This window comes from Bos grunniens, chromosome 1, assembly GCF_055505025.1.
Source record: "Bos grunniens cultivar Pamir isolate PY7600 chromosome 1, Bosgru_T2T1.0, whole genome shotgun sequence".
NCBI lineage: Eukaryota > Metazoa > Chordata > Mammalia > Artiodactyla > Bovidae > Bos > Bos grunniens.
Genome location: NC_141165.1, coordinates 71,978,133 through 72,001,540, shown reverse-complemented (window position 1 = coordinate 72,001,540; position 23,408 = coordinate 71,978,133). Strand labels below are relative to the sequence as shown.

The 23,408-nt window shown below is 41.6% G+C and overlaps 2 protein-coding genes across 2 annotated transcripts in view; one reads left to right on the top strand and one right to left on the bottom strand.

The window, feature by feature from the left end:
• The window catches only part of LOC147379602 (uncharacterized), a 46,676-nt gene extending 32,605 nt beyond the window's left edge, over positions 1-14,071 (bottom strand). Inside the window, exons 1-2 of the mRNA XM_086415405.1 lie at positions 14,062-14,071; positions 11,927-12,033 (exon numbers count right to left, since the gene is read on the bottom strand). Of these exons, the coding sequence (XP_086271531.1) occupies positions 11,927-12,033; positions 14,062-14,071 (117 nt within the window). The remainder of the gene's footprint in view (positions 1-11,926; positions 12,034-14,061) is intronic.
• A 17-nt stretch (positions 14,072-14,088) lies between these two features.
• The window catches only part of LOC147379600 (uncharacterized), a 98,498-nt gene continuing 89,178 nt past the window's right edge, over positions 14,089-23,408 (top strand). Inside the window, exons 1-4 of the mRNA XM_086415389.1 lie at positions 14,089-14,121; positions 15,514-15,714; positions 15,804-15,958; positions 16,056-16,349. Of these exons, the coding sequence (XP_086271515.1) occupies positions 14,089-14,121; positions 15,514-15,714; positions 15,804-15,958; positions 16,056-16,349 (683 nt within the window). The remainder of the gene's footprint in view (positions 14,122-15,513; positions 15,715-15,803; positions 15,959-16,055; positions 16,350-23,408) is intronic.

Genomic DNA, 23,408 nt, shown 5'->3' with positions numbered 1-23,408 from the left:
TTCGGGAAACCAGCCGTGCTGGAGTTGGTGTGTCATTGTTCTCCCGCTCCTCCGCACACTTCCCCCAACTCCAGCCGCTCCAGCGCTTCTCCCTAAGCTGGCTTCTCCGCTCGCCCGGCTCGCTCCAAGGGCACCGACACTCGCTCGCCCCCTTCTCACACTGTCCCGACAAGAAGTTCTGTCCTCAAAACCTTCTTGCTTCCACGTAATGTACTCTGTTCCTTCCCCCCCCCCCCCCCCCCCAATAAATCCTGCTCCGACTGTGCGGTTGCCTCCAGAGCTGAGGTCAGACCAGGCCTGTGTGAGCAGCCGAATCCACCCTCTTCCCGGCCCAGCTCAGCCCGCGGGGCAGGAAACCGCAGCTTGGTCCTCACCCTAGCCACAGCTCCCACCCATCTTCCTCCACTCAGTCCGTGCAAAATGGGACGTTCGTCCTCTCTCCCCATTCTCCTGAGCTCCCCGCCCCCACCCCACCCCCGCCCCAAGGAGGGATCTCAGTGGAGCGGGGTTCCAAAGGGGGGCTGGGGGAAGAAAAAGATCAACCGAAGGGCCCTGAGAAGTGCAGGCTGTGGGGGAGGGTAGTCTCAACTTCCTGGCATCCCCGGGCACTGCTTGGAGGTGGCTTTTGAGCCGCACTCACAAACTCCCTCCCACGCAGAGTTCCCAGGACTCCAGCAGAACCAGCCCTGGCATTTCCCCCACTGACTTCTACCGCGGTGGCCGCATCGCCCGGGCAGCCTGGGTCTGGGCTGCCCCCGAAGGGGGTTCCGGGCCTGGGAGGCGGGGGTGGTGCTCTCCAGGCACAGGTGCAGGCCAGGCAAGGCAAGAGGAAGGCGACCTGGGCTGGAGAAGGGAGCGAACCCGGCCAGGCCCGGGCTGGAGGAGGATGGGATGGGGGCGGGAGTAGGGGCTCAGGAATCCTGCCCTCCCAGGACCCAAGAGGGTAATTTTAGCCGCTCTCCCATTGTCCCGACGTAAAGATTTCAATAGGTAGGCGCTCAATGCGCAGAGCAATGGCAGCACGTCCGTTACAAATAGGTAGTTTTGTTTCTCTTGTTGTCGCTACACGGAGTCAAACAAAGCCCCGTCTAAGTTTCCTTCCACTCTCTTGTTGGGATCTTTGTGGCTAAAATGCACTTGACTACAAAGCGGGGGGGGGGGGGGTGGGCTGGGACGGGGGGGACGGGAGGAGATGGAAAAAAAAAAAACCTGATGCCATTTCTTTTTTATAAAGGGCTTAAACCATCAGGGTTACTTATTTTCTTTCTTCTATAACACTCTCTCCGCCTCCCTCCTCCCCTGATCTACCCTTACTCACCCAAAGAAAATGTACTGAATAGTATCTGTCGGCCACGTTCCATTTATTATCTTTACAAAACTGTGCATTGTTTTGTTCCTTACTAACCTTCTTCCCATAACCTACCCCCTACCCCATCCCCCGCTCCAGCTTCCCGATCCCTGCCTTCCCAGGCTTTTCTGTTCTAGTCAAACTCAAGTCTGCTCCCTGGAAACCCAGAAAAGTTGTGGAAAAGTTGCAGACTTTTCTTAGTAAAATATTATTTCCAATCAGCCTCTCCTACCCCTGCAGTTTCTCTTATTAGCACTTAAGTTATGATTAGTTGTAGTTATCAGGAATCCGGGAAGGATGATGCTAGTTCGAAAACTTACACACTTACTCTTCAAAATAAAGCAGAACCTTCTATTTTAAAGTCTTTAATGTTTTCAGTTTATTCGAGGTGTAATATTAAGCTAAACAGAGACCTGGAGTTAGGAAAGAGAAAAGGTTGAGAGGATCTGGGTAACAGAAGGCGGCCACCGGCTTTTCAGCGCGTCTGATTTCAGGGATGTGGCTGGTGCGCCCCCTACTGGTGGATTCACTTTTCCAAGACTATTGCTTTTACCTTTAAAATAAGGTGTTTGGAAATAATTTAAAAAAAAATGAGGGGGATGGGAGTGAGACCAAACTAATTGCACGTAATCTAAACAAAAGAAAAGTTAACATGTATAAGCTATGAAACCAAATCACAAGAATCGGATTTAATTTGCTTAGCTTAGAAATGTACATATAACCTCGAGATAAGTGGGAGGTTAAACCATGGGAAAAAATAGGTACAAATTATGAGATTCAACATATGAATGAATTGTGATTGTCCAGACGCCATGAAGGGCAGACCAAGCATTCACTTTATGATTGTGTATGCATTGGTCTGCGCTTAATAGCATTATCGGAAAACTAAAAAAAAAAGGTTATGGATAATTAAGTTTGAAGAAAAAAAATACAAGGGGTTGATGTGGATAATGGTGTATATGTATTAAAATAAATACTAATAATGGATGGTTATAGAAGCAAACGTTATTAATCTCTCTCAAGGGTAGTAGTAAGAGGCACAAATTTTTCCTTGGTATGATATATAAAAGCTTTTATACATTCTCAGATGCATGTGTTTGTGCCTGAACTCTATAATAATGCATTTAAGAGGTTAAAGGGGCTGGCTAGGTCTTTTGTTAATTGCTTTTATCATATAAATAAGCTATGGAAATACATTACAATTGTGTTATCATTGGTTGCATTTATTTACAGCTTTATTTTAATTAAGCCTGCTGTACTTATCAAGGCAATAAACTAACTGTGGCTGGCGTTTATGCATAATAATGTGCTATGAAAATAAGATTAAAGAAGATGGTGATAGCAGAAACAATTTTCTCATTAGATTTTTTAGAACATATGCATTAAAAAAATCAGATCACCGGCCACTCTATTTCAATCCAGCACCATCACTGGGCCCTAAATATAATAATAACTATAACAATCATAATAGATGACAGAAGCAGCCCGGCTTTAGGCTTCTAACAGACGGCTACAGTACTAATAACAATACACCATTGACTACTGAGGAATCAAAATAAGACTTGGAAGAGGGTGCTTCATCCTCTGAGAATTTAAAATGTTGCCACTGGCACAGTTTATGAAAATGTGAAAGTGCTTAATCTAAAGATAGTGTAACATTTCCCTTCCTTGGGCAGCAAAAAGCTGCACACTTTCAGAGTAAGCTTAGAAATTAAGAATCCTTAATGCCCAGGATATTTTGATTCGATTTTGTTTTATTATAGGCCCCAACTCCAAATCCTTAACTGATTAAGTGTAACTCAGTTTTTTAAAAAAACCTTTTGCATTCATATTTCCCTCCTGAACTCCTGCATCCCTCCTCAAGTGTTGTATCTGAAGCCAACTAACAATTTTGTGGAGATGGGGGACTGTAGACTTATTTTTTCTCCTTAGTGGCAAATAGAGGTTTAACTTGCAGTAATTAGGTGAGAACTAGCCAGGCATCTTACTATTATGATGCTTGTTAAAAAACGCTTCTTTTCTGCATCTGCATTTGAGTGTGTTCCCCTCCTCTCTTAATCTTCTTATGGAAATGAAGGCAAACGGCAGGGAACCTGCAGAGTCTTGGAGAATGTCCTTGTTAACTGGAATTTCTCAGCATTGCTAATTAGCAGAGTTTGACGACCACCAGTATTGGGGGGAAAGCTCTGTTTAACCACTCACAAACCATTCCGAGGAAGAGCAGACTAATTTTATTTTGTAATTAAAATCTGAAAAGGGTCCTATTTGACAGTTAGGGCTATGAGAGTTTTATCTCCCCGTGAAATAATTACTGCCTTGATAACTCAATTTTCTGAAAAATGTCAACTGTGGGTTCCAAAAGTTTTAATTTCATTATGTAAGGAAAAAAAGAGAGAAAAATAGAAGAAAATGTACAGAAAGAATTTCTAATTCTGGAACTGGTTAAATATATTAGGAGTTGGATTTGGCCAAATGAAGGGTTTTTTTTTTTCTCTTCTTCTTCTTCCTCTTTTAAATCATATTTCCTTCGAATCCTAACCTTCCAACCAGCTCCAGGGAAAGTGACCATAGCAGTGATCATACTGGAGTGAAAGAGATCATACCAGCAGTATGGGAAGTAAGAGGCGAATACAACTAAAAAGAGAAGTACGGCAACCCAAGGAAAGTTCCTGACTTTAAAAGACAAAAATAAAGGAGGATTTTCAGTGTTTGGGACAACGTTGGTGCAATCTGGTAAGATGAGATTTTATTGACATTTAGCTCCCAACGCAAGAAAAAAGAAAACTGAGAATTATAAAGAAAGGAAACTGGTATAAGTCAATTTTTAAAATGCTTCCTTCCCCCTTCTAAACTGGAAAAAACCTCAGTCACTCCAAACTGGATCATGCCACAAGACTTTCAAAATGATCAACACTTGAGTCTCCAAGATTTATCAAACAAACATAGGTAAATGAAGGTAAAGAAAGAAACGTATTAGAGGATTTTTTTCCTTAAAAAAAGCACCATATATTTCCCCAGAACATCAATACAAAATAGTCTGGAAAAAGTTAGAATACTGAAAGGAAGAGCAAAAATTAGAATAGAATTGTCTTGTTACCAAACTTCATTTGCTTTAGGAAATCCAAGAGGGGGATACTTCAATTTTTATAAAGCAATTTTCAAAATGATAGAAACTTTCACTTGTATTTCTCCCATTTTCTTCCTATTGGCAAAGTTGTCAGGTTTTGGAAGTGTGGAGGATTACTGACAGCAACAGAAATAATAAATGTTTCTAGCTGATACAAAGGACTAGCATATACCTCTATCCCTTTTTATTTACTAAGGCATAGACATGCATGTGGATGCATGATAGAGTGACAATTTTAAATTGCTTAATCATATTTTTTTCTTCTTGTCTGTCCCTTCAGCACCTTGCATTTAATTTTCAGAAGTGGTATTACACATAACAAATGAATAAGGGGATAACAAATGCTATTTCAGTCCAGACCCAATTTCACCAAATAATTTCACTCAAGAGCTGTAAGGACCCTTGAAACCTAAGGAATGCAGGGCTACTCTGCATTCAGTTCCTTTTTATACTCATTTCTTTCATCTAATTCCCACTGATGAAATAAATACATTTTAAAAAGAACTCAATAGTTATAAAACTAAATATATTTCTCCTTTCAAATTACAGAAACAGAGTTATATATAATCACTTGTGTATGTCTTTAGGGTTGTATATAATAATAATCATATTGCTTATAGTATGTATTTGTGTGTGTATATATATATATATATATATACACACACATCCCTGTATATTCCAGCTTAAATATTTTCTGGAAAATATTTAACACAATTTCACAATTTCATTTCTATTCCTGAATTATCAAGCAGTTTTAACATAGGATTCAGTCTCTGTACTGCAGCTATTGTGCAGGGAAAATTCAGTGTGGCCATTAAATAATCTAATTATTAAAATAGAAATTCTCTTTTTAAAAACACAAACTGAAAACTTAAAGGCTGCCATTCTGGGGGAGAATGGATACAGGTATGTGTGTGGCTGAATCCCTTTGCTGTCCACCTGACACTATTACAACATTGTAAATCAGCTATATTCCAATACTACATAAAAAATTTAATTAAAAATAAGTAAATAGCTGCCACCAGTGGTTTTCATTTGCACTGAAAAAAAAAAGATCCTCTGATTTTGATATTAAATTTAGGAGAAGCAAATGAAAAATAAAAATCAGCATATAGATCACCAAGAACTGCAAATGGCCCAAAAAACACATGGGCCTTTTCCCACCTCTAAATCATTGCTTGTGAGTCTAAATACGTATCTCCCTGATTGACCATACTATCTCATGCAACTAATCATACCAAAGGAACAGGGTTTCCTTAGAATCCTAATTTTCCAGCGACTAGGATTGTTGCCCCCATTTTGGGAAAAAGACGATTGTCTCAAATTTTCCAAATGTGATTATTTCAGTTGACTATGACCACAGCTTTTATGTGAAAAACAAATCTAAGTCCTCCTTAAAGTTTCTCTAGACCATATTAAATGACAGATAAGTAACACCAAAGTGTGGGCTGGGCTCCTCACAGCCTGCACCGGCAGCCCACCAAGCAGAGAGAACATCTTTCCCTTAGCCTGGTCCCTTCCAAGCCACAGTAGTGGGGTTTAATTTCCTTCCTTTTGGAGATCTCATGGTGCACACTGCTCCTGTGTTACCTGCAAAATCCCCTTTCCAGAAGTACAGTCAGGCATAATACAAATTCCCCGAGAGTGACAACTCAACAACCTCACAAGGCAGAGGTGTCTGACACCCCAAAAAGCAAGTTGGGGGAAGAAAGATCTGCTTAATTAAGGTATGTGTGAGGGACAGGAACACTATCAAAGGAAAAGGAATTAAGATTTTCACCTGTTTCCATGAAAATACACTGAAAGAAAACCATTAGAACCAACAAATAAACACCATACAATTACCATCAGCTCTAAACAAAACTGTTACCCACTTTTGCTCCAAGATTTGCAGCAACATCTAGCCCTGGAAAGCACTGTAAATGAAAGTGCACACCCATACTGGATGGACTGGCATCTTTAAGGCCTCCCCTCTACATCTGGAGTACTCTCCCCAAAGCTCTTCTGCTCTCAAAAGAAATGTCTGAAGAGTCTGCCTTCCCAGGGGCCCACTTCTGCTCAAGCCCTAGCACCCCTGCTTCCAGACCTGGCTCAGGCTCACATGAAGTTGGGCTTCCAAATCCATCCCAATGGAATTCTCAGATCGCTAGCCTGATAATCTTTAAAGGCTCCTTGGGAGCTGGGGCTCTGACTTTTATCTCCCCTCCCACACTTCTTTCCTTTTTGCAGGCTCTCCTTACTCCTTTTACCTCCCGCCCCACCCCTCTCCTTAATTTGAAGATCATTGACACGATAGGCTGTAATGAGTCCTTCAGAAACTGTTATGATCTACGGTGACAATCTCTGCACCTAATTCACAGATTATTGACAAGCACTGTGGGCTCAGTGGTGTCAAGTTGTACTTGTAGTTTCAACACCCTTCAGCAACCCACATAGCAGCTGGGCCCTGGATTAGGACCCACAGTCTGGCAGCACTTATCTGCCCACTGAGTGGTGGAGAGGTGAGTATCTGTCTATACCCCAGCTCCTGCCCAAGCTGGGCTGTACTTTCTCCCTGGGTCCCTGTCTGTCTCAGGGTTGGATCAAATGAACTTAAAGATCTTCAAAGTTTAAAGACAAAGTAAAAGAGCAAACAATAATAAATGAAGGTTCATCCTTATAATCTTGGTTTTAATAATCATTTTCTACACTCCCAAATAGCTACAAAACTCCAAGCCTCATATACTGGCTTTCAGAAGGAGGGTTTGTATTCACCAGGAAAGGTGTGAGAGATGGAGGGGAGAGGGGTCTGAGGACTTGGCACCCAGTGGGCCCAAAGCTAGGCTAGCCCATCCTCCTGGATCGCCCTCAGAAACGGACAAGATTGACTACTTACAAAGCAGGGGGCTCAGCCAACAGACGCGGGCACTGGCGTGGACACTGGGACAAGAGACCAAAAATGCCCGCCCCGCCCCTAAAGGGCACTTTGCTCCTGCAGAGAAAACGCAGCGGGTTGCCAGCGTTGCGGCTTTGCCTGCTACCACGGAGTCAGTTGCTGCCTCCTCCCTAGGCCCCAAAGATGCGAGGCTGCTTTCCTGCTTGCCAGCGTGGGGCGTGAGATTCCTGCAGGGGCTGAGGCCGCCTGAAACCACAGCAATGACACTGTGCTGGGAGAGCTGGGTGGTATTTCCAGGCCTAGGCCACCCACTTGTTCAGTTCTTTTTCCTAAACTTGGGGCTGTGCTTTCTCCCTGGGTCCTGGGAATCTGGGGGCTCATTGCTTGCCCTCTGGCAGCCAGGTGCAGCTCCTTCCTTAGACTTCTCCCAGTAGGTTGGGACCCCCGCGGGGCAGAGGTTGCGAGGGGGTAGGGGGGAGCAGGGCGCGCGCGCGCATGTGTGTGTGTGTGTGTGTGTGAAATCTCGGCCTCTGCTTTTGCAAATTCTACATCACTTCGGAACAGCAAGCATATATCTAGCCCCTTTAGCTGGTCACCTCCAAGATTCTGGTCACCTCCAAGATTCTGCTGGTTTTGGCCTCCCTACGCCTTAGGCAGCCTTGGACCGCGGCTGTCAGAGCTCAGTTTGTCACCTTAAGGAGGTTGGCATGAAAGTTTGCCCAGACTTAATATTTCTGTAATGGGGACTAACTAGCCTTTCAGTGAAGCAAAGGGTGGGGGGGGGGGGGGGAAGGGGGAGGGGAAAGTCTGCTTGCCTGTCTTTTCCATAGAATTCCAGGTAAAAACGGAATAAAAGCCTTGAATCTCTTTCTGCCACTGTTTCTGAACTCAAGTATTGAGAAACAGAAACCAAGATTTGATTCTGGAATCAGGGAGAGAAAACATCTCTCCTCTCACCCAACAGCAATTTCCCTGAAAACACAATCTCAGATCTGCTGACTGGGAGGTGAGAACAAAGGTAAGACCAACGTTAAAAACAACTTGTGTAGCCACAGTATTAAATCTTTTAAAAAGTAATTCTATTATGAAAATTAAGCTAGTTTCCTTCAAAAGGCAAACTTCAAGCAAGCAAGCAAGCCTTAAACTTCTTAAGGTTTTTATCTAAAAGTTAGAATTGTAAGTACAGCCCTCAAGAACCATATCACCAAACACCTTGCTGAGATCATGTGTGTTCATTTAGCACACACGTCGTTTCAGTTTGATCTTAAACACCTAAACAAATCCATGTTTCCCCACTGTTTTAAATTCAGAGAATGTGTCATTTTTATAGTTAATCTTTCTGAACGATTTCAAAGTGTACCTTTGCCCTCACTCCCAAACCAAAGAAAAAGTCAAAGCTCTTTCTTACGTAGACAGGTAGTTTTTGAAAGTGTAAAAAAAAAATACTCCTTTTCCCCTAGGATGATTTGGATTCCTAGTCAACGAAAATGCTGAATTTCAAAAGAAAATACTCTTTACCGCCGGCACAGCTTTCCTGGAATCCTACAGCTCCGGGTGGGGGTGGAGGGTGGTGAAGAGAGAGGGAGAGGTATCAGGAACTTGTTTCTTAGAGAATACCTGGAATTTAAGCGCTAGCCGGAAAAGGAAAAGTTTGATCAAGATTGGTCTGGGGGAATGGAAACATTCAAAGAGACTGGCCTTTTAATTACACTCTGAAAATAAATTTTTAAAGGAGCAAGTTATTTCGTTTAGTCAGAGACTCTGTTACTACATGTGAAGGACCTCTTAGGGCAACAAGATGCTGTGGACAACATCAATACAGCACGCAACAGCATCTTCGGTTTTTTTTGTTTTTTAATGTGTACAGAACGGGAGAGGTAACTTTTGGTTGGTTCTCCACTGCTACAGAGGAAAATCCTCTTTCTCTCTCTCTCTTTTTAAAATCATGCTTCTGTACCTGTTTTACTCTCGCTGAATCTTTAAAGAGATTACCAAACCCAAACGGGGGACAGGATGTGGCTGCGGGATGTGAGGAGGGAGAATAGATTCGTCTTTTTTATTGAATTAAAATTGTGTTATCTCCTTTTAGTTTTTGTTGAATTAAACTTATATTATCTTTCAAAGATACAAGAACTTGTTTCCTGGTCCCATCTCCTTTTTGGACGGTAATAAAGCGTGTTATCTTTAACCCCAGAGCAAGGTTCTAGCGATTTCCAGGACTGGCGCTGCGCAGCTCCGACTGTGTCCAACAGGGGGCGCTGGGCTCGAACCTGCGCGGCGGCTCAGCGCCGCTTCACATCTGAGCCGGGTTCTAGCCCCTGAAGGCGAGAGCCGCTCACGGGGTCGAGTACAGAGCTTTAGTCTTCGTGGATAAAAAGAGATTAAAGGCTAAATTCTTTTTTGGGGTGTGTGTGTGCGCGCGTGCGTGTGTGTGTGTGTGTGTATGTGTGTGTGTGTGTGGCGGGGGTTTATCAATTTTAACCAACTACGAAAATGTAGAGCTTTTTATCCTTTGATGTTCTATATAAAGAGACTCCTATCGGTGGGGGAATTACATGGTTTCTGAGCCAACACTGCAGCTACAGTGTGAGGGAAATTATTTAATTAAAAATATATTTTTCCATCTGTTCACATGATCTTTTTAGAAGTACTTAAAAAGCTGACACTGATCTCTTTGGCCTGTTCACCCTGCCCCAAGTTTCAAATACTTTAGCTATTTCGAAGGCCCTTCTATTAATTTGAAGGGGGAAAAAAGAGACCCAAATATTTAAATCCCCCAAAACAGTTACTCCTCTGCATCCTTTTTTACTCATTTTCTTTCTTTAAATAGGGACTTTTATGTGATTGACACATTTCACGTTGCCTATTCTGCAAAGCCATGTATAAATGACAAGAAGCGACTCTAAAAAATTTTTTTTTGATGTTGGACTACATAACACCCAAGTATGTAAGATGAAATCTAAATAAAATTGTAATCCACCCACCCCCACCCTAACTTAAAAAAAAAAAAAAAACCTTCACCTGTATTTAAATAGCGTGTCTTTAATTACAGCAGTTGGGGATGCATGAGGCTGAAATGAAATTAGCAGTCATTACCAGTCCTTTAACTCTGTGGTGCTTTTGATCAGCACTAAATTAGCTTTCCAGTCCTAACAAAGACTCTACAGCAAGCAGTGGGCTGTAAATAAGACAGCGCGACCTGCCCTCAACACCTTTTCTCTTGTCAATCATAGTTCTATCATTCAGCCCAAGATTAACCTTTATCTACCAAATTTAGAAAAAAAAAAAGGAAAAAAGCAACGAAAGAAAGAAGAAAAAGAAAAAGGAGGCGGGAAGGAAAGCCCTCTTACCACCACATGTCGAAATAACAGAGGTTCCTAAGAGACCCCTTAAAATTGTATTATAATGAACCTATGTCAGAATCTGCAATTTCCAAATCTTCCCTCCTCACCCCAGCCCGCTGCATTTCTCCAGTGTAGTAAGAGAGTCAGAATGTTGTTCAGGTGGGAAAGAAATCTTTTCCCCCGAATTACTAATTGGGCATGGGCCACCCTCCATAAGTCAGTTTGCCATTAGCTTCTCCTTTTCTATTACTCTTAACAAAATTTTGGAAGAGGACGAATGTTTGAGGAAAATATACTGATAATTTTAAGGCACGTACATAAGTTTCCAGGATGAAAACAATTAATTTACACAAGTAGTCTACAGTTTCTAAGTCTGCGGGGAGTGGTGGGGGGGGGGGGCGGGGGGGGGAGCCCACCAACGGTAACGACAAAACCCAGCTGCTTTTCTGTGTAGACTTGAGAAAGTAAAACGTTGGTTTAAATTGCCATTAGAGGGCACCAGAGAGCAAGCCCTATCACCCCTTCGCACAACTTCCCACAGAAGCCCTCCTAGCTTCCAGCTTCGCCATGCTCTGTAATTCCTTCTCTCAGGTAATATTTCCGGCTTATCCTGCCCTCTTGCTTTTCTAGCCTCCTCAGTGTCAATCTCTCATAAAGAACAAGGTGTCGCCATGTCCTTTTCCTTCTCTTTTCACACCCTTCCCCTCAGCCACCACCAAAATAGTAAGATGCCAGATAAAACAGCAGCAGCCCCTTAATGATATATACCTTTTGACGCAAATCACTCGTTCTACTCTGTGTAATCTAGGTATGGAGAAGGTTCTTTGTAGAGATGAAATGTTAGAATTTAATATTTTTGAAATGGAAGCCTGAATTGTTCATTTCTGCATTTCTCTCTGGGGGCTCACAGATTTCTTCATTTTCATAGAAAAGGAAACACACACCAGGGAAGGCAACTATTATGTTCAGTGCTAAAACTGCTCAGAAGAGAATAAAATAATGTCATTTCATTTCTGCATTTGTTAAAGAAATCAAAATTAGTGTTTAATTCCAAAAGTTAACGCTTTCAGACTTAAATCTGTGTAAAATGACTGCCACACAGAGTGTATTTCCAGATCTCTTAAAGGTCAAAAAAAAAAAAAAATAGAATGAGAGGAAGAGTGAGTTGGGGGGGGTGGGCGGAGAGGAGGGAGCTAGCAGTGAATGTCAAAGTTGGGTTGCAAGCTACTTACATGTCCATGCCAGATCAGGGTGTTGTCTTGTAGCAGTTTGATTGGCAGGTAAAAAAGCAAAAGAACGTGAGGGCTCCCTGAGCCTCTTGTCAGCCCAAGCTTGATCACTTCTCACCGGACAGAACGAGTTGAAGGAGCTTGCAATTCTCCTCTCGTCCTCCATCCAAGGCACCATGAATCCATTTCGGCTTTTCTTCCCCCCAGTCTCTCCATCAGCCTCCTGCCTTCACCCGCTTCGCCTTACACCAGCCTCCAAGACCTAGCCTAGCTTTGCCACTGCAATCCCCTGCAACAAGAAAAATCGTTTATGGCTTAAAACCCCAAATGGCTGATTTTTTAAAAGAGAGAGAGAGAGAGGGAGAGGGAGAGAGAGAGGAGAGAGAGGGTGAGGGGGAGAGAGAGGGGGAGCGAGAAGAATGCACCCAGAGAACAACAAAAAAGTCAGTTATCCTAACACTGCTCTATCCCCCCACCGTACAGAAGAAGAATAAAAAAAAAAGCTTTATGTTTTTTCAGTGGGTATTCAAAGATAATTTGATGCCATTGTTTCTGCTACAGATGGTTCTTTTAAATACAATAACACGGCTCTTTGTGCAGGCTACCCACAATAAAAATCGAAAGCGTTCCCCTGAATAACCATTTTGTTCTCTCTTGTATGGGGCCAACAAAAGATGCCGTGAGGTAATGGGTTCTGTTTATTGAAGCCATAGAATAGGGGTTTGATAAAGATTTTTTTAAAGCAGAAGACCTTGCAAGGTCGGGCTGATCTCTTCATATTTTTTATTAAAATATTTGTCCAATAGATTATTCCTTGGTGCAGCTGCAGGTTTCCTCCTCGATTCTTAATCAGCCCAAACATCTGTCTCTTTGAGGAAGCTTTAAAAAAAAATCTGCAATTGTATCAATGGTGCAGTAACCTTATCAAATCTTGAGTTTTTAGGCTCAGTGCAGGCAAAGGCAATGGAGTTTCAATTCTGTTTCGTTCTGATGGGGTGAGGTGGAGGGTTGGGGGAAGAGGAAACACACCAGCCCCAGACAGAGTAACTGTGGGGGGTGGGGGGGAAACAGGCTTTCCTCCCTGCCAACCCCCACCCCCTGTTGGCCATGCATAACTGCACAAGCCAGACACACAGATCACTGAGGACTTGAGATGTGTCTGCTGATCTCTGCAAGCTCCACCCGTGCGTGCATGTTGGACAGGGGTTAGGCATGTTTTCCTACTATGCTTCCCTTCTTCTCTAGGTAGATCTCCAATCACAGAAAACCTAGGATGGGATCCCAGGGGGAGGACTAGAACAAACTAGAGGTTAGTCTTTAGTACCCAAAGGGTCCTACTCTTGGCTCTCTTTCATTTACTATTAGTTAGCTTAGACTCATGGATTGCTATCCTGCAAGGGGACTGTTGGCCACAGCCCTCCTGCTACAGTGCCCCATGCCCTCAGGGTTCTTATAACCACCCTGCTTCCCCCTTGGTTCCACAGAGAACATCTGCTTCCCCTCACAGGGGGAGCCCTGACACCTAGACTCAGCTGAGGTCTGTATCAACTTTGAGCCCTGAACCCTAAGGCAATGAGGGTGCCGCAGGAGAAGTGCAGAAGATGGCTAAATTCCTCTACCTTTCTACAGGAATTAATGCCAGGGCTCTCTGGGCCTCCAATAGTCCAAAGTGACAGTAACCCACTTTCATGACTTCTGTTCTGTGTATTGTCACTTGTGGAAAGACAACAGTCTGGGGAAATGGCTTTAGTCTTAAAAACAAGTTTTCATTGGGTTCTCTTGCCCCCTTCATCATTCAGTCCTCCCTTTCTTCCCACAAACCATTCAAAATAAAAGATGAATACTCAAATGAATGTCTTGACAGAACTGATCTTAGCTTCTACTTTCCCTTTTGGAAACTGTAATGTTATTTGTTTACAACTGGTCTGAAATAATCTAATAAGGAATTCTTGGGGCTATTACTTAGACACTAATTAAAGCCTTTCCTGCAAAACTTGAAAAACACAAACAATAAAACAGAAAATTAAACAGTATTCCCCATGGCTGTTTCTCAAAAATTCATTTTGTGTCTCAGGATGAACACCTTAATATCAGTTTGAAAGGAATGAAAGTTAAGGCAATACTAAAAAGTTATGTACCTCTCTGCATGCTCTGGATCAAGAAAAATGTGCCTGTATAAGTGTATTTTGGTGAAGCAAGCAAGTGGAGAGTGTAAATCAAGAGCAACCTTTAATAGAATAGGCTGAGGAGTGTTACTTTCCTCACCAGGGGAAAGGTGTGTGTGTGGGAGGGGCATTATGCAAAACTGAAAGTCAATAGTAGAAACACCTCCTCCAACTAAGGTGGAGTGGGAGTTTATTTACAAATAAACATTTGTAAAATGTTTATTCCAGGGTTTCATAACTTTGCACTACAAAAGTAATCCACTGAAATAAAGGAATGATCTCTTCCTGCTTCCCCTGTCCTATTTTTTTGAATGTCAAAATTTATAAAGGAGGTCCCAACCTGCTGAAAGCTATTTTCCTTTTCATAATGAACTGAAAGAAGATTCTGAACTGCTTGTCCTTTTTCCAACAAGGGAGGGGTTTGGGACTGAATGTGTCTGTAGGCTAGGAAGGCATCAGTGAGTACCCTGAGGTGTCTAAAGAGTGAGTAAACCTTACATATTTTATCAACTAATCTATTCAATCCCAGTCAAAAGGAAGTTTAAAAATCTCTCAGGTGGCCTCACTCTCTCTCTGGTTAAGGATAGGAGGACAGTTTTGTAGGTAAGCCTCCAAAATTTGTCTAAAAAGCTGTAATGCAATTCATTCTATCTGACATGTGAGGAGACTTCAGCCTATGACTAAAATGTGGAGTGGGTGATGATGAAGGGAAAGTGACTAACTGCTTTAGTAGGTGAGGGAATCAAGAACCAGCTGCCTTCAATTGGAAAACTGCTTAAAAAAAAAAAACAAAAAGCAAAATAACCTTTCTGTATCCACAAACTAATTTGACTGGTCAGCTCCCCTCTCGTTGGAGCAAGCACACACCACAAAAACGACTCTTAAATTACAGGGCCGGCTTTCTGACGGGGGGAGGGGGTGGGGAATACGTGTGCACTATATAGGGGCGTTTATAGGTGCCTCTGAATCGGAAACTTCACTATTCAAAACTGCTTTGGGGCCAAATGAGCTCTCCAACTCTACAAGCAGAAAGCCCTACTGGGGATATGTGGAGGGGGGACATTCCACCCCCACCACCAGACTAGGCTGCATTCAAAAAAGACTCAGATTGAGGGAGGGAGGGAGGAAAGGAAAGAAGAAAAAAAAAAAAAAAGGAAGGAAGGGAAGGAAGAAAGGAGGAAAGAGAAGAGATTTTTTAAAAAGAGAGGATTTAATTGGACTTAGTGGCAGAGGGGATTAGCAAGAGGGGCACTTGGGACCTGGTTTTAAATTGGCGAGTGCTTTTTAGAAGAAAACACTGTACGCACAATCAGGGTCTGGGTGTTCCAGCGAACTGATGACCATACAAATCACGAGTTTCACAGGGATGACATAGTGTCATGCTTTAGCCATGAGCTATCGTGGAAACTAGCCTCCCTCTCGTAGGCAATCCATCATTCACTAACTGGCCGCTCCACCATTCCACACGGAAAGAAGTCGGACTCGGAGCCTCCGGCGCGGGCTGGGTCTGGGAACCCTCTGCGGGCGCGGGTGCGCGGGCGGGCGACCGAGTGCCGGCCAAGCGGGGCTCGGATGGGAGCGGCCCGCGCCAGATCCGAGGGCGATTGCCTCTCCAGCCTGCGGAGGGTACGGCCGCGAGTGCCTCCAAATCACTAGCGGACTCTGAACGTGTTGCTCCCGTCAACTCGCTCAACATGATTCATTTATTCACTTAGATAAACCACCACCGCCACACCAACCTGCCACTTGATGCGCACTTAAAAGGACAGGGGAGCGCGGGCCAGGCAGACCCTCCGCCGGACACGACTCGGGGAGAAACGTGTTTTAAAATCCAAGCTCTTGAGCTTCTAACCAGGGAGCGCGCGCGAGTGTGTGAAGAGGCTGGGAACCTCGGTTTTCAGAGACTCTAGAATAAACTTCTCGCCCCCCTCTCCTCCCGAGGACAGTCGGGACTGTGGGTGATCGAGTCTCATTGGGTCGGGTCGGTCTTCTAAGTTGGCGGGGCCCTGCGGGACCGGTCTGCTTGACCCGACCGCGCTCGCATTGGAGAGCCGAGGCTCGATCGGTCTGCCGGGCTGCATAACCCCGGCCCCGCAGCAGCGGCGTCCCTCGCGCGCCGCCGCGTTTCCCGCGCTCTCGGCCCGTACTTCCCGGCGCGGCCTACAAGGCCCCGCGCGGCCCCGCCTCCGGGTCCCGCTCGGTCTCCGGCTGCGAGAGGGAAGGCGGAGGTTATCCGCCGAGGGACAAGCGGCGCGGACCGAGTAAGTGGAAGCTTGAGTCCCGGGTCGCCTGCAGGCCTGCTTTCCAGGCCACCCTTTCCCACTCTGGTCGCCCCGAGGCGCGGACGGGCGCGCCTGCCTCCCGGACTCTAGACTCAAGTGTGTTGAGACTCGCTCGTATACTCGAGTGCACTGTATGGTGGGTTTGGTTCTATTCCCACTACGCCGCGTGTGGAGGCCGAGCCCGGCACAGCCCAGGAAGAGTGGAGAGCGTGGTGTCCTCCCCGGGGCTGGGTTGCGGGCATCTCGACGGCTCGAGGGATTCAGGGACGTTTAGTCGGGAGAGGAGGGCAGACCCTCCCAGGGGAGGCGGCTCGCGGGTCCGCGGCCACTACTTGGGAGGCCCAGGTGAGAAGCCGAGGCTGCAGGCTCCAAGGCGGCCTCTTTCCTCGCTGGTCACATGCGAGGCGTGGTCTTCCTCCCCACTAGTGTTCAAACTTCTGGAACTCTCTGAGGATCCCCCAGTCTTTGTTTTACGTTAAGAAGGGACTAAGAAGGATGTGTTTTTGTAATTAAGAGGCAAGTTGGGAGGTAGGAGTAAGGCCTGTGAGTAGCATTCATCAATGGCCTCCTTAAACTTTCTTGAGATACATGAAATTATTCATGCAATCGTATGTTCTATGTTTATGTGTTAGCACTTAAAAGTGTTGAACATTGAAGATATGCCACACATCTGTGACTTTTGAAAAAACTTTATCAGTTTTAGAGTTTCAGTAAATGGAAATGTCTCTGGTCTTTCAACTTCTGAGGGTAGTGGAATATTTGTTTTGTGTCCCTTTGGCATAGTCATACTAGTACTATGCTCCCAAGATAAAGTAATTTGCGTTTTAGTTCAAATAGTATCACCATCTACTGGACTTCAAGAATGACAATAAACTGAGGATATTCTCCACACATATACCTTATTCAGTAATGTAACTACCAGTAGGCAGTTGGATTTGATAGGCTTGTAACTGAACTGAAATGGTGGAGTGCGGCTCCATAACACCCTTGAAGACCCAGTGCAAAAGTTTTATGTACATAAATGTTTAAAAAGGTACCTCAGAATGTGGTGATTATTCCTTGCTTCTCTATTTCAGAGGCCCAAGGATGGGCAGTTGGTATGGGTAGATTACTGATACATTCTTCTTTATATATATATATATATTTTAATGGGTTCATTTACAGTGGTGTGTTTCTGATATACAGTAAATTAATTCCATTATATATATTAATAAACTTTTTCATATTCCTTTTCATTATAGTTAATTGAATATAGTTCTGTGTGCTCTACAGTAGGTCCTTGTTTATTTTATATATAGTAGTGCATATCTGCTAAACCCAAACTCCTAATTTAAACCCCCTTCCCTTTCCCTTTGGTAACCATAAGTTTGTTTTCTGTCTGTGAGTCTATTTCTGTTTTGTAAATAAGTTCATTTGCTGACACATTCTTAGAGTAAAAATTGTGAATTTGGGGAGAAAAGGACCATCCCATTTGAAGTTTTGCCTGTGGAAAGTAGTTAATGATCCAAGGAAACTGATTCTAGGGAGAATTCCTACTTATATCTTCCCTTCCAATCCATTTTTCCAACATTCTTTCTTCACTGTTGAAAAAAGAGCAATATTCTATTTGTTTGAGGGTAATAAGAGGAAAGGTCCTAACCTTTAATGGACATCTATTATGTACCAGAAACTTTCTCATATTTAATTTTCATAATCTTATAAAATGGAATTATTATCCTCTTTAAAAAAGTAAGGGAAAGATCCAGCTGGTTTAAATATCTGTGCTCACACAGGTGGCAATAGTTAATCTAGGTTTGAAATCTAGCTCTATAATTCTAAAATCCAGCTCAGTGTTTAGAATCTGGTTAACTGAGTCTAAATAGACTCAAGCAAGCACCATTGGTTACTAATTATTGCAGGTTCAGGTGGAAACTGTGAACAGTGTGTCATTTTATCTTTTTTTTTGTTTTTCTCTCCTTTTTCTAGAAGGCGAGGTCTTAATTCTGGCTCTCTTAGGATCTTTTGGCTATGAAGAGACAGATTTGAAGCAGGGATATAAAATTCTGTGTCTTTTTCCTGTGCCATACCAAAATTGAACCTACAGTTTAAACGCAGGTTTTCTGCATTTAGGTCTCAATTGGCATCAGATGTAAGGCTACCCATAGGCTGGCTTGGTCAAGGTATGATTTCGTGAGGATAGACTCAGGTCAAACTAAGTATCACTCTTAAAACTCCAGCCTCAGAAATGAAAAGGGTGGGAGGGAAATATAGTAATAACAGAACACATGATTGCTAATTAACCTTATTAACAACTGCAAGCCAGTGAACATTTATATTTTTATTTTCTCAAAGGCAATTAATTTTTTTTGCCTTCTATTAACTACCTTTCCCCCCCGATAATCACCTATATCAAAACCACCCTTTAAAAGGTCAGTAGAAATTATTTTAAGACATTCAAATATAAAAAAGTATTGTTATTTTAATAGGCACTGTGGATAGTTTAATTTGTATCTTGTATTAAATTAAACATATGGTGAACAGGGTATAATAGATTTTCTATAATTTAGCTGCCAATGTGGCAACAGCAGCCAGTTACTCTCACCAGCAGACTTGTCAGTGGTTTGTTTACTAGCTTATTTGAATTAAAATAAAGCTTCGCTTCTGCTGACTGCACATCATTATCTATGAGACCATAATCCTGCTAGCAAATCCTATATCTTCCAGAACTGGCTCTTTTGTTTGGGATTACTGAGAGCTTAGCCTATAACAAAGAGGAATAAGGCATCCCTCTCATCCTCATAATTAAGTGTGGGGACTAATTTAGAAACAAACCCAGAAAGATGTACTATTTGGAGTTATATTTCGATACAGAATGGGAGAGAAACAGGATAGGCCAAACACCTGATTGTTAACAGAATGTTTAAACTATTAAGCAAGTGTACTACAGGAATCCAGCTTGTTAAAATTAAGAGCAACAGCAAATAAGGCATTGATGGCCTTTGCACGGGGCAGTAATTCTATATGAAGGATCTAAAGGTATGTTTGGGAAGAGGAAGTATTAGGTTGTCAGGCAGCGGAAGATGTGCTATTTGCTTTGTGAATGCCATTTATTTTATTCTTTCATTATCCTAACAGCCTGTGCAATTAATAGTTATTGTTATGAGCAGAGTTATTAAAATACTGAAATAAAAAATAAAACACTTTTATTCACTAGAAAAAATAAAACTGTCTTTGGAAATAGTTAACATTTTACTTTCATGGTGCATGAAATTTAGCAAAAAGAAAAGAATAGGTGATTTCCTGGCTCTTTCCATCCACTCAGCTCTAAACAGAGCTTCATGAATTCTGGTAGCCCAATAAAATCTATGTTAAGGGAAGAACTTAACTAGGATGTATATAAAAACAGCTTTTACAATCCACAGTCCATATATAAACGGATGCATGTTTATTAAAAAAGAGGGAAGACACACGGGTTGATTTGTCAATGTCTTTAAAACTAATTGTCACAGATGGGAATTCTGAGGACCTGTGTGAAACCAAACCAGACCCTGGTGAATTATAAAGCAGGTCTTTAGACTTTAAAAACATTTAGGCAAAGTGACAGTTCAGAACATCTGTTAGCCTTCTGTCTGAGTATAAACTAGATGTCATGGAGTGCACAGCTGTAGGCATTTTAGGCTTTTTTGCCAACATCTGTCACAGCAGTACAATAATATAGGTAATTATCAACACCTTATACAAACTGTTTGCCATTTTAATTTTTAGAAAGAGTAAAATTAGTGTTACAGTCCTTGGCAAAAATAATTGAGATGAATATAGTCATTTTTATCAGATGAATAAGTGATCTGATCATTCTTCGAAAAACACACATTTTAAATATTTTCTGCAGCCAATATTGGTATTATGCCATTTTGAAAAGAAAAATTCTAAGTGCTTTTTTATAAAAAGATTAAGTTAGAAAAAGAAAAGTACAAGTTAAATAAGAGGGAGGGCAGAAAGAGGCCAGTAATTTGCTATTCAGAGCAACCAAAGGTGTTTATGTCTTATGATAAAAAGATAGGTTTTAATACCACATAATTGTGATATTGATTCCATAGTCATAAAGATTAATAATTTGTTTTATAATGTCAGTATAGCAAAATCTGTATTGATGAATTATAAAAATTGCCTTCCTCCACTCTCCTTGCCATAGAACTTCTCTGTCCTAGAATTTTGCAGAGAAATGGCATATAAAACTAAAATTCACATCTTGCCATCTTGGTAACTAAAGTTAATTTGAAAGGGTTGGCACATCATATAAATTCAAGGACTATTCATTCTTTTAATGCCACCTGGGTATGGATCATCTACAGTGTTCATCCTAAGATACTGGGAATTATTGTCTCATATCTGATTCCCTTGACCTGTGCAGTTGTTGTGTTTCAGTCTAAAGAACTCGAAGCAGCAAGACTGTATTCCGAATCACCTGTTCTGGGGAAGATGCCAGTCAATAATGTCTTATTGAAAGACCGGGCCCAGCTAAAGAAAATGAAGGAATTGAGCTGCAGTTGGATTTCATCATCTAAACATGCAATGTAATCTTAACCAATTCATTACACACTCCTTTTGTTTCCACTACAAAAGGGATGTTGCCTCTGTCAGAGGTTGTAATTCCAGTATGTTCAAGCAAAGACAAGGGAGAAATTGAAAAAGTGCTATCAATTCTACCCACAGCCAGGAAGAACTGTAGGGTCAGAAGGTCATTATCACTGTCCTATGTACAGTTCACACTAGACCATGGATAGCTAAAGTTTCCACATGGCAATAGAAAGGTATAATAAAGGAGACACAGAGAAAATATTGAAAAGGAACAGGAGTAGGAAATCATATTCTTAAATACGTTTGATTTAGCACATGAAGAATCAAATGAAGGGAATCTCTATTTGGACAGTAGTTGTGGATGCTTAAAATTATGCTTGCTTAGAACAGTCTTGTGGAGGAGGGAAATTTTATTCATGAAAGGCCGCCTTGGCAAAAAATGAGTCACAAATGTCAGCGTTTATAATCTAAAGGTCTGAAAAGGGTCAAATGAGAAAAGAAGGGAAAATAAATATAGATATAAAAGGCAGACAACTTGGCCCAAAAGGAAGGATTAAAAATAAAAGACCATGAAAAGAAAAATGTGATACTGATGAAGAATAAGGCTTATGGGGTTTCTGGGAAGAGTAAAAGAGGATATTGATTACCAAATAGAGTATTAGGGACCAAATGAAAATTTAGGGCCTTGTGAGTGTCAGCACTTCCTAAAGAGAGTTATCAGCTGTAAGAACTTAGTCTTGGAGAGAGAAACATTTAGAAACAATTGCTTAGTAGTATTGTTTTGAGGTCTCTTAAGGTGAATTTACTTGACACTTCTTGATGCCATATTTCTTTATCATTGAGTAAAAGTCAATATAGTTGATGCCTGGAATGAGAGAGGGAGAGAAAGTAACCCATTTCCCAAAAAACTTGGAAAATACTTTATTTTTAATGATGAATTCCACTCCTTAAGGATATTACTTTTTTTCCCGTCCTGTTTTGAACATTTGGGACAGAATAGTAGAACAAGAATATCTGTAACGTCAGATATCAGAATGAGCTTCAAAATGGTTGGATTAAAAGAGTCTTCACTACAGTGGTGGTTTAAATGAAATACACATGATTTCAGAGTTTATATTGTGAATATAAACGTACATTTGTGTTTAAATATCCCTCCTTAATTACTTGGTGCTCCTTAAATGATAGGAATAATACATTTTCAGGGTCCATTTTATATGTTGAAAATTATTTGCTCAAAGTCACAGCTAACTCTGATCAATCCTCTGAAATAGAGAGTACACTGTCAGCATGCTCTCATCTTCCCTCTTTTGTTGCTATCACTTCCTCTGTTTGTACCCACTGCCCTCATCTTCCTTCATTAAGTATCTTAATCCTGGCTGATCTTTCCTAGGTAATGTCCCAGCTTTACCCTACCATTCCGCTTTTCAAAATCTGAAACAAATGGCCAATAGATTCAACCTAATATACTAATGACTGGTAATAACATTGTGTTCTTTCTTCAAAGTTGCTGTTACTGAAGGAGAAGGTGGGCAGAGATCTTAGAGTCATTTTTGTATCTTTGTATCACTCATTAACGTCTTCCCCATAATAAATATACTATACATTAAATCCTAAAGGAATATTTGTTGCTTTATGTTTTTGTCCGCACATCTAGTTGTATATAATTGAGACTAATCTTATGTTTTTTATTTTTAAATTTTATGTATTTATTTTTTAGGCTCCAATGGTTAGGTATAGCAATCAGGCAGAACTGGTCTTTAAAAGTGATGTTAATTTTTCCTTACTGATATTTATTAAAAACACATTAAAGGGAAAGTTTAAAAGGAAACTGTCCTCTATAATACAACCAACCTAACAATGTAAATAACTTAAATTTTCTGTATTCCTTTCTGATCTTTGGCCCATAGATAATTAAAAATTATATTTGTAGTACACATAGTTTTTTATTTTTATGTTTGCTTAATTTTTTGTTTTTGAAATTGAATCTGTCATTTAGGGAAGGGACAATGACTTCCCTAAATATTAAAATCTCTAATGATAAAATTTTATACCTTCACAAAAAAGGAATATTTTTGAATTGGGGAGACTTTCAGATCTCAGTAAGGGCAGTGTATCTGAAAGCAGCTAATCTTTTATGGTATAAATCATAGGATCTTCTGTTTTAGAAGAAGAAATTAGAAACATATGATTTTAGGGACATAAAGTAGGTTTTGGGGAAAGAGAAGATCCAAAATGAGATTTAAGAGTAGGTATCAACTTCTGAATGTTGATAACTGAAGGTATTTATCTGTCCTTCCCAGAGTCTATCTAGAAAAAAGCCTGAGCTTGCTGAGTTTTTCTATCATTGTTTGGTCAAACGGATTTGGATTGGTAGGCCATATTCACCAATGTAAAGAGCAATTAATTCTTTAATTATCAATCTGATCAGTCACAATCACTTTTGTAGATACCCCAGAAGGAAACAGTGGAATGTTTTGTTAA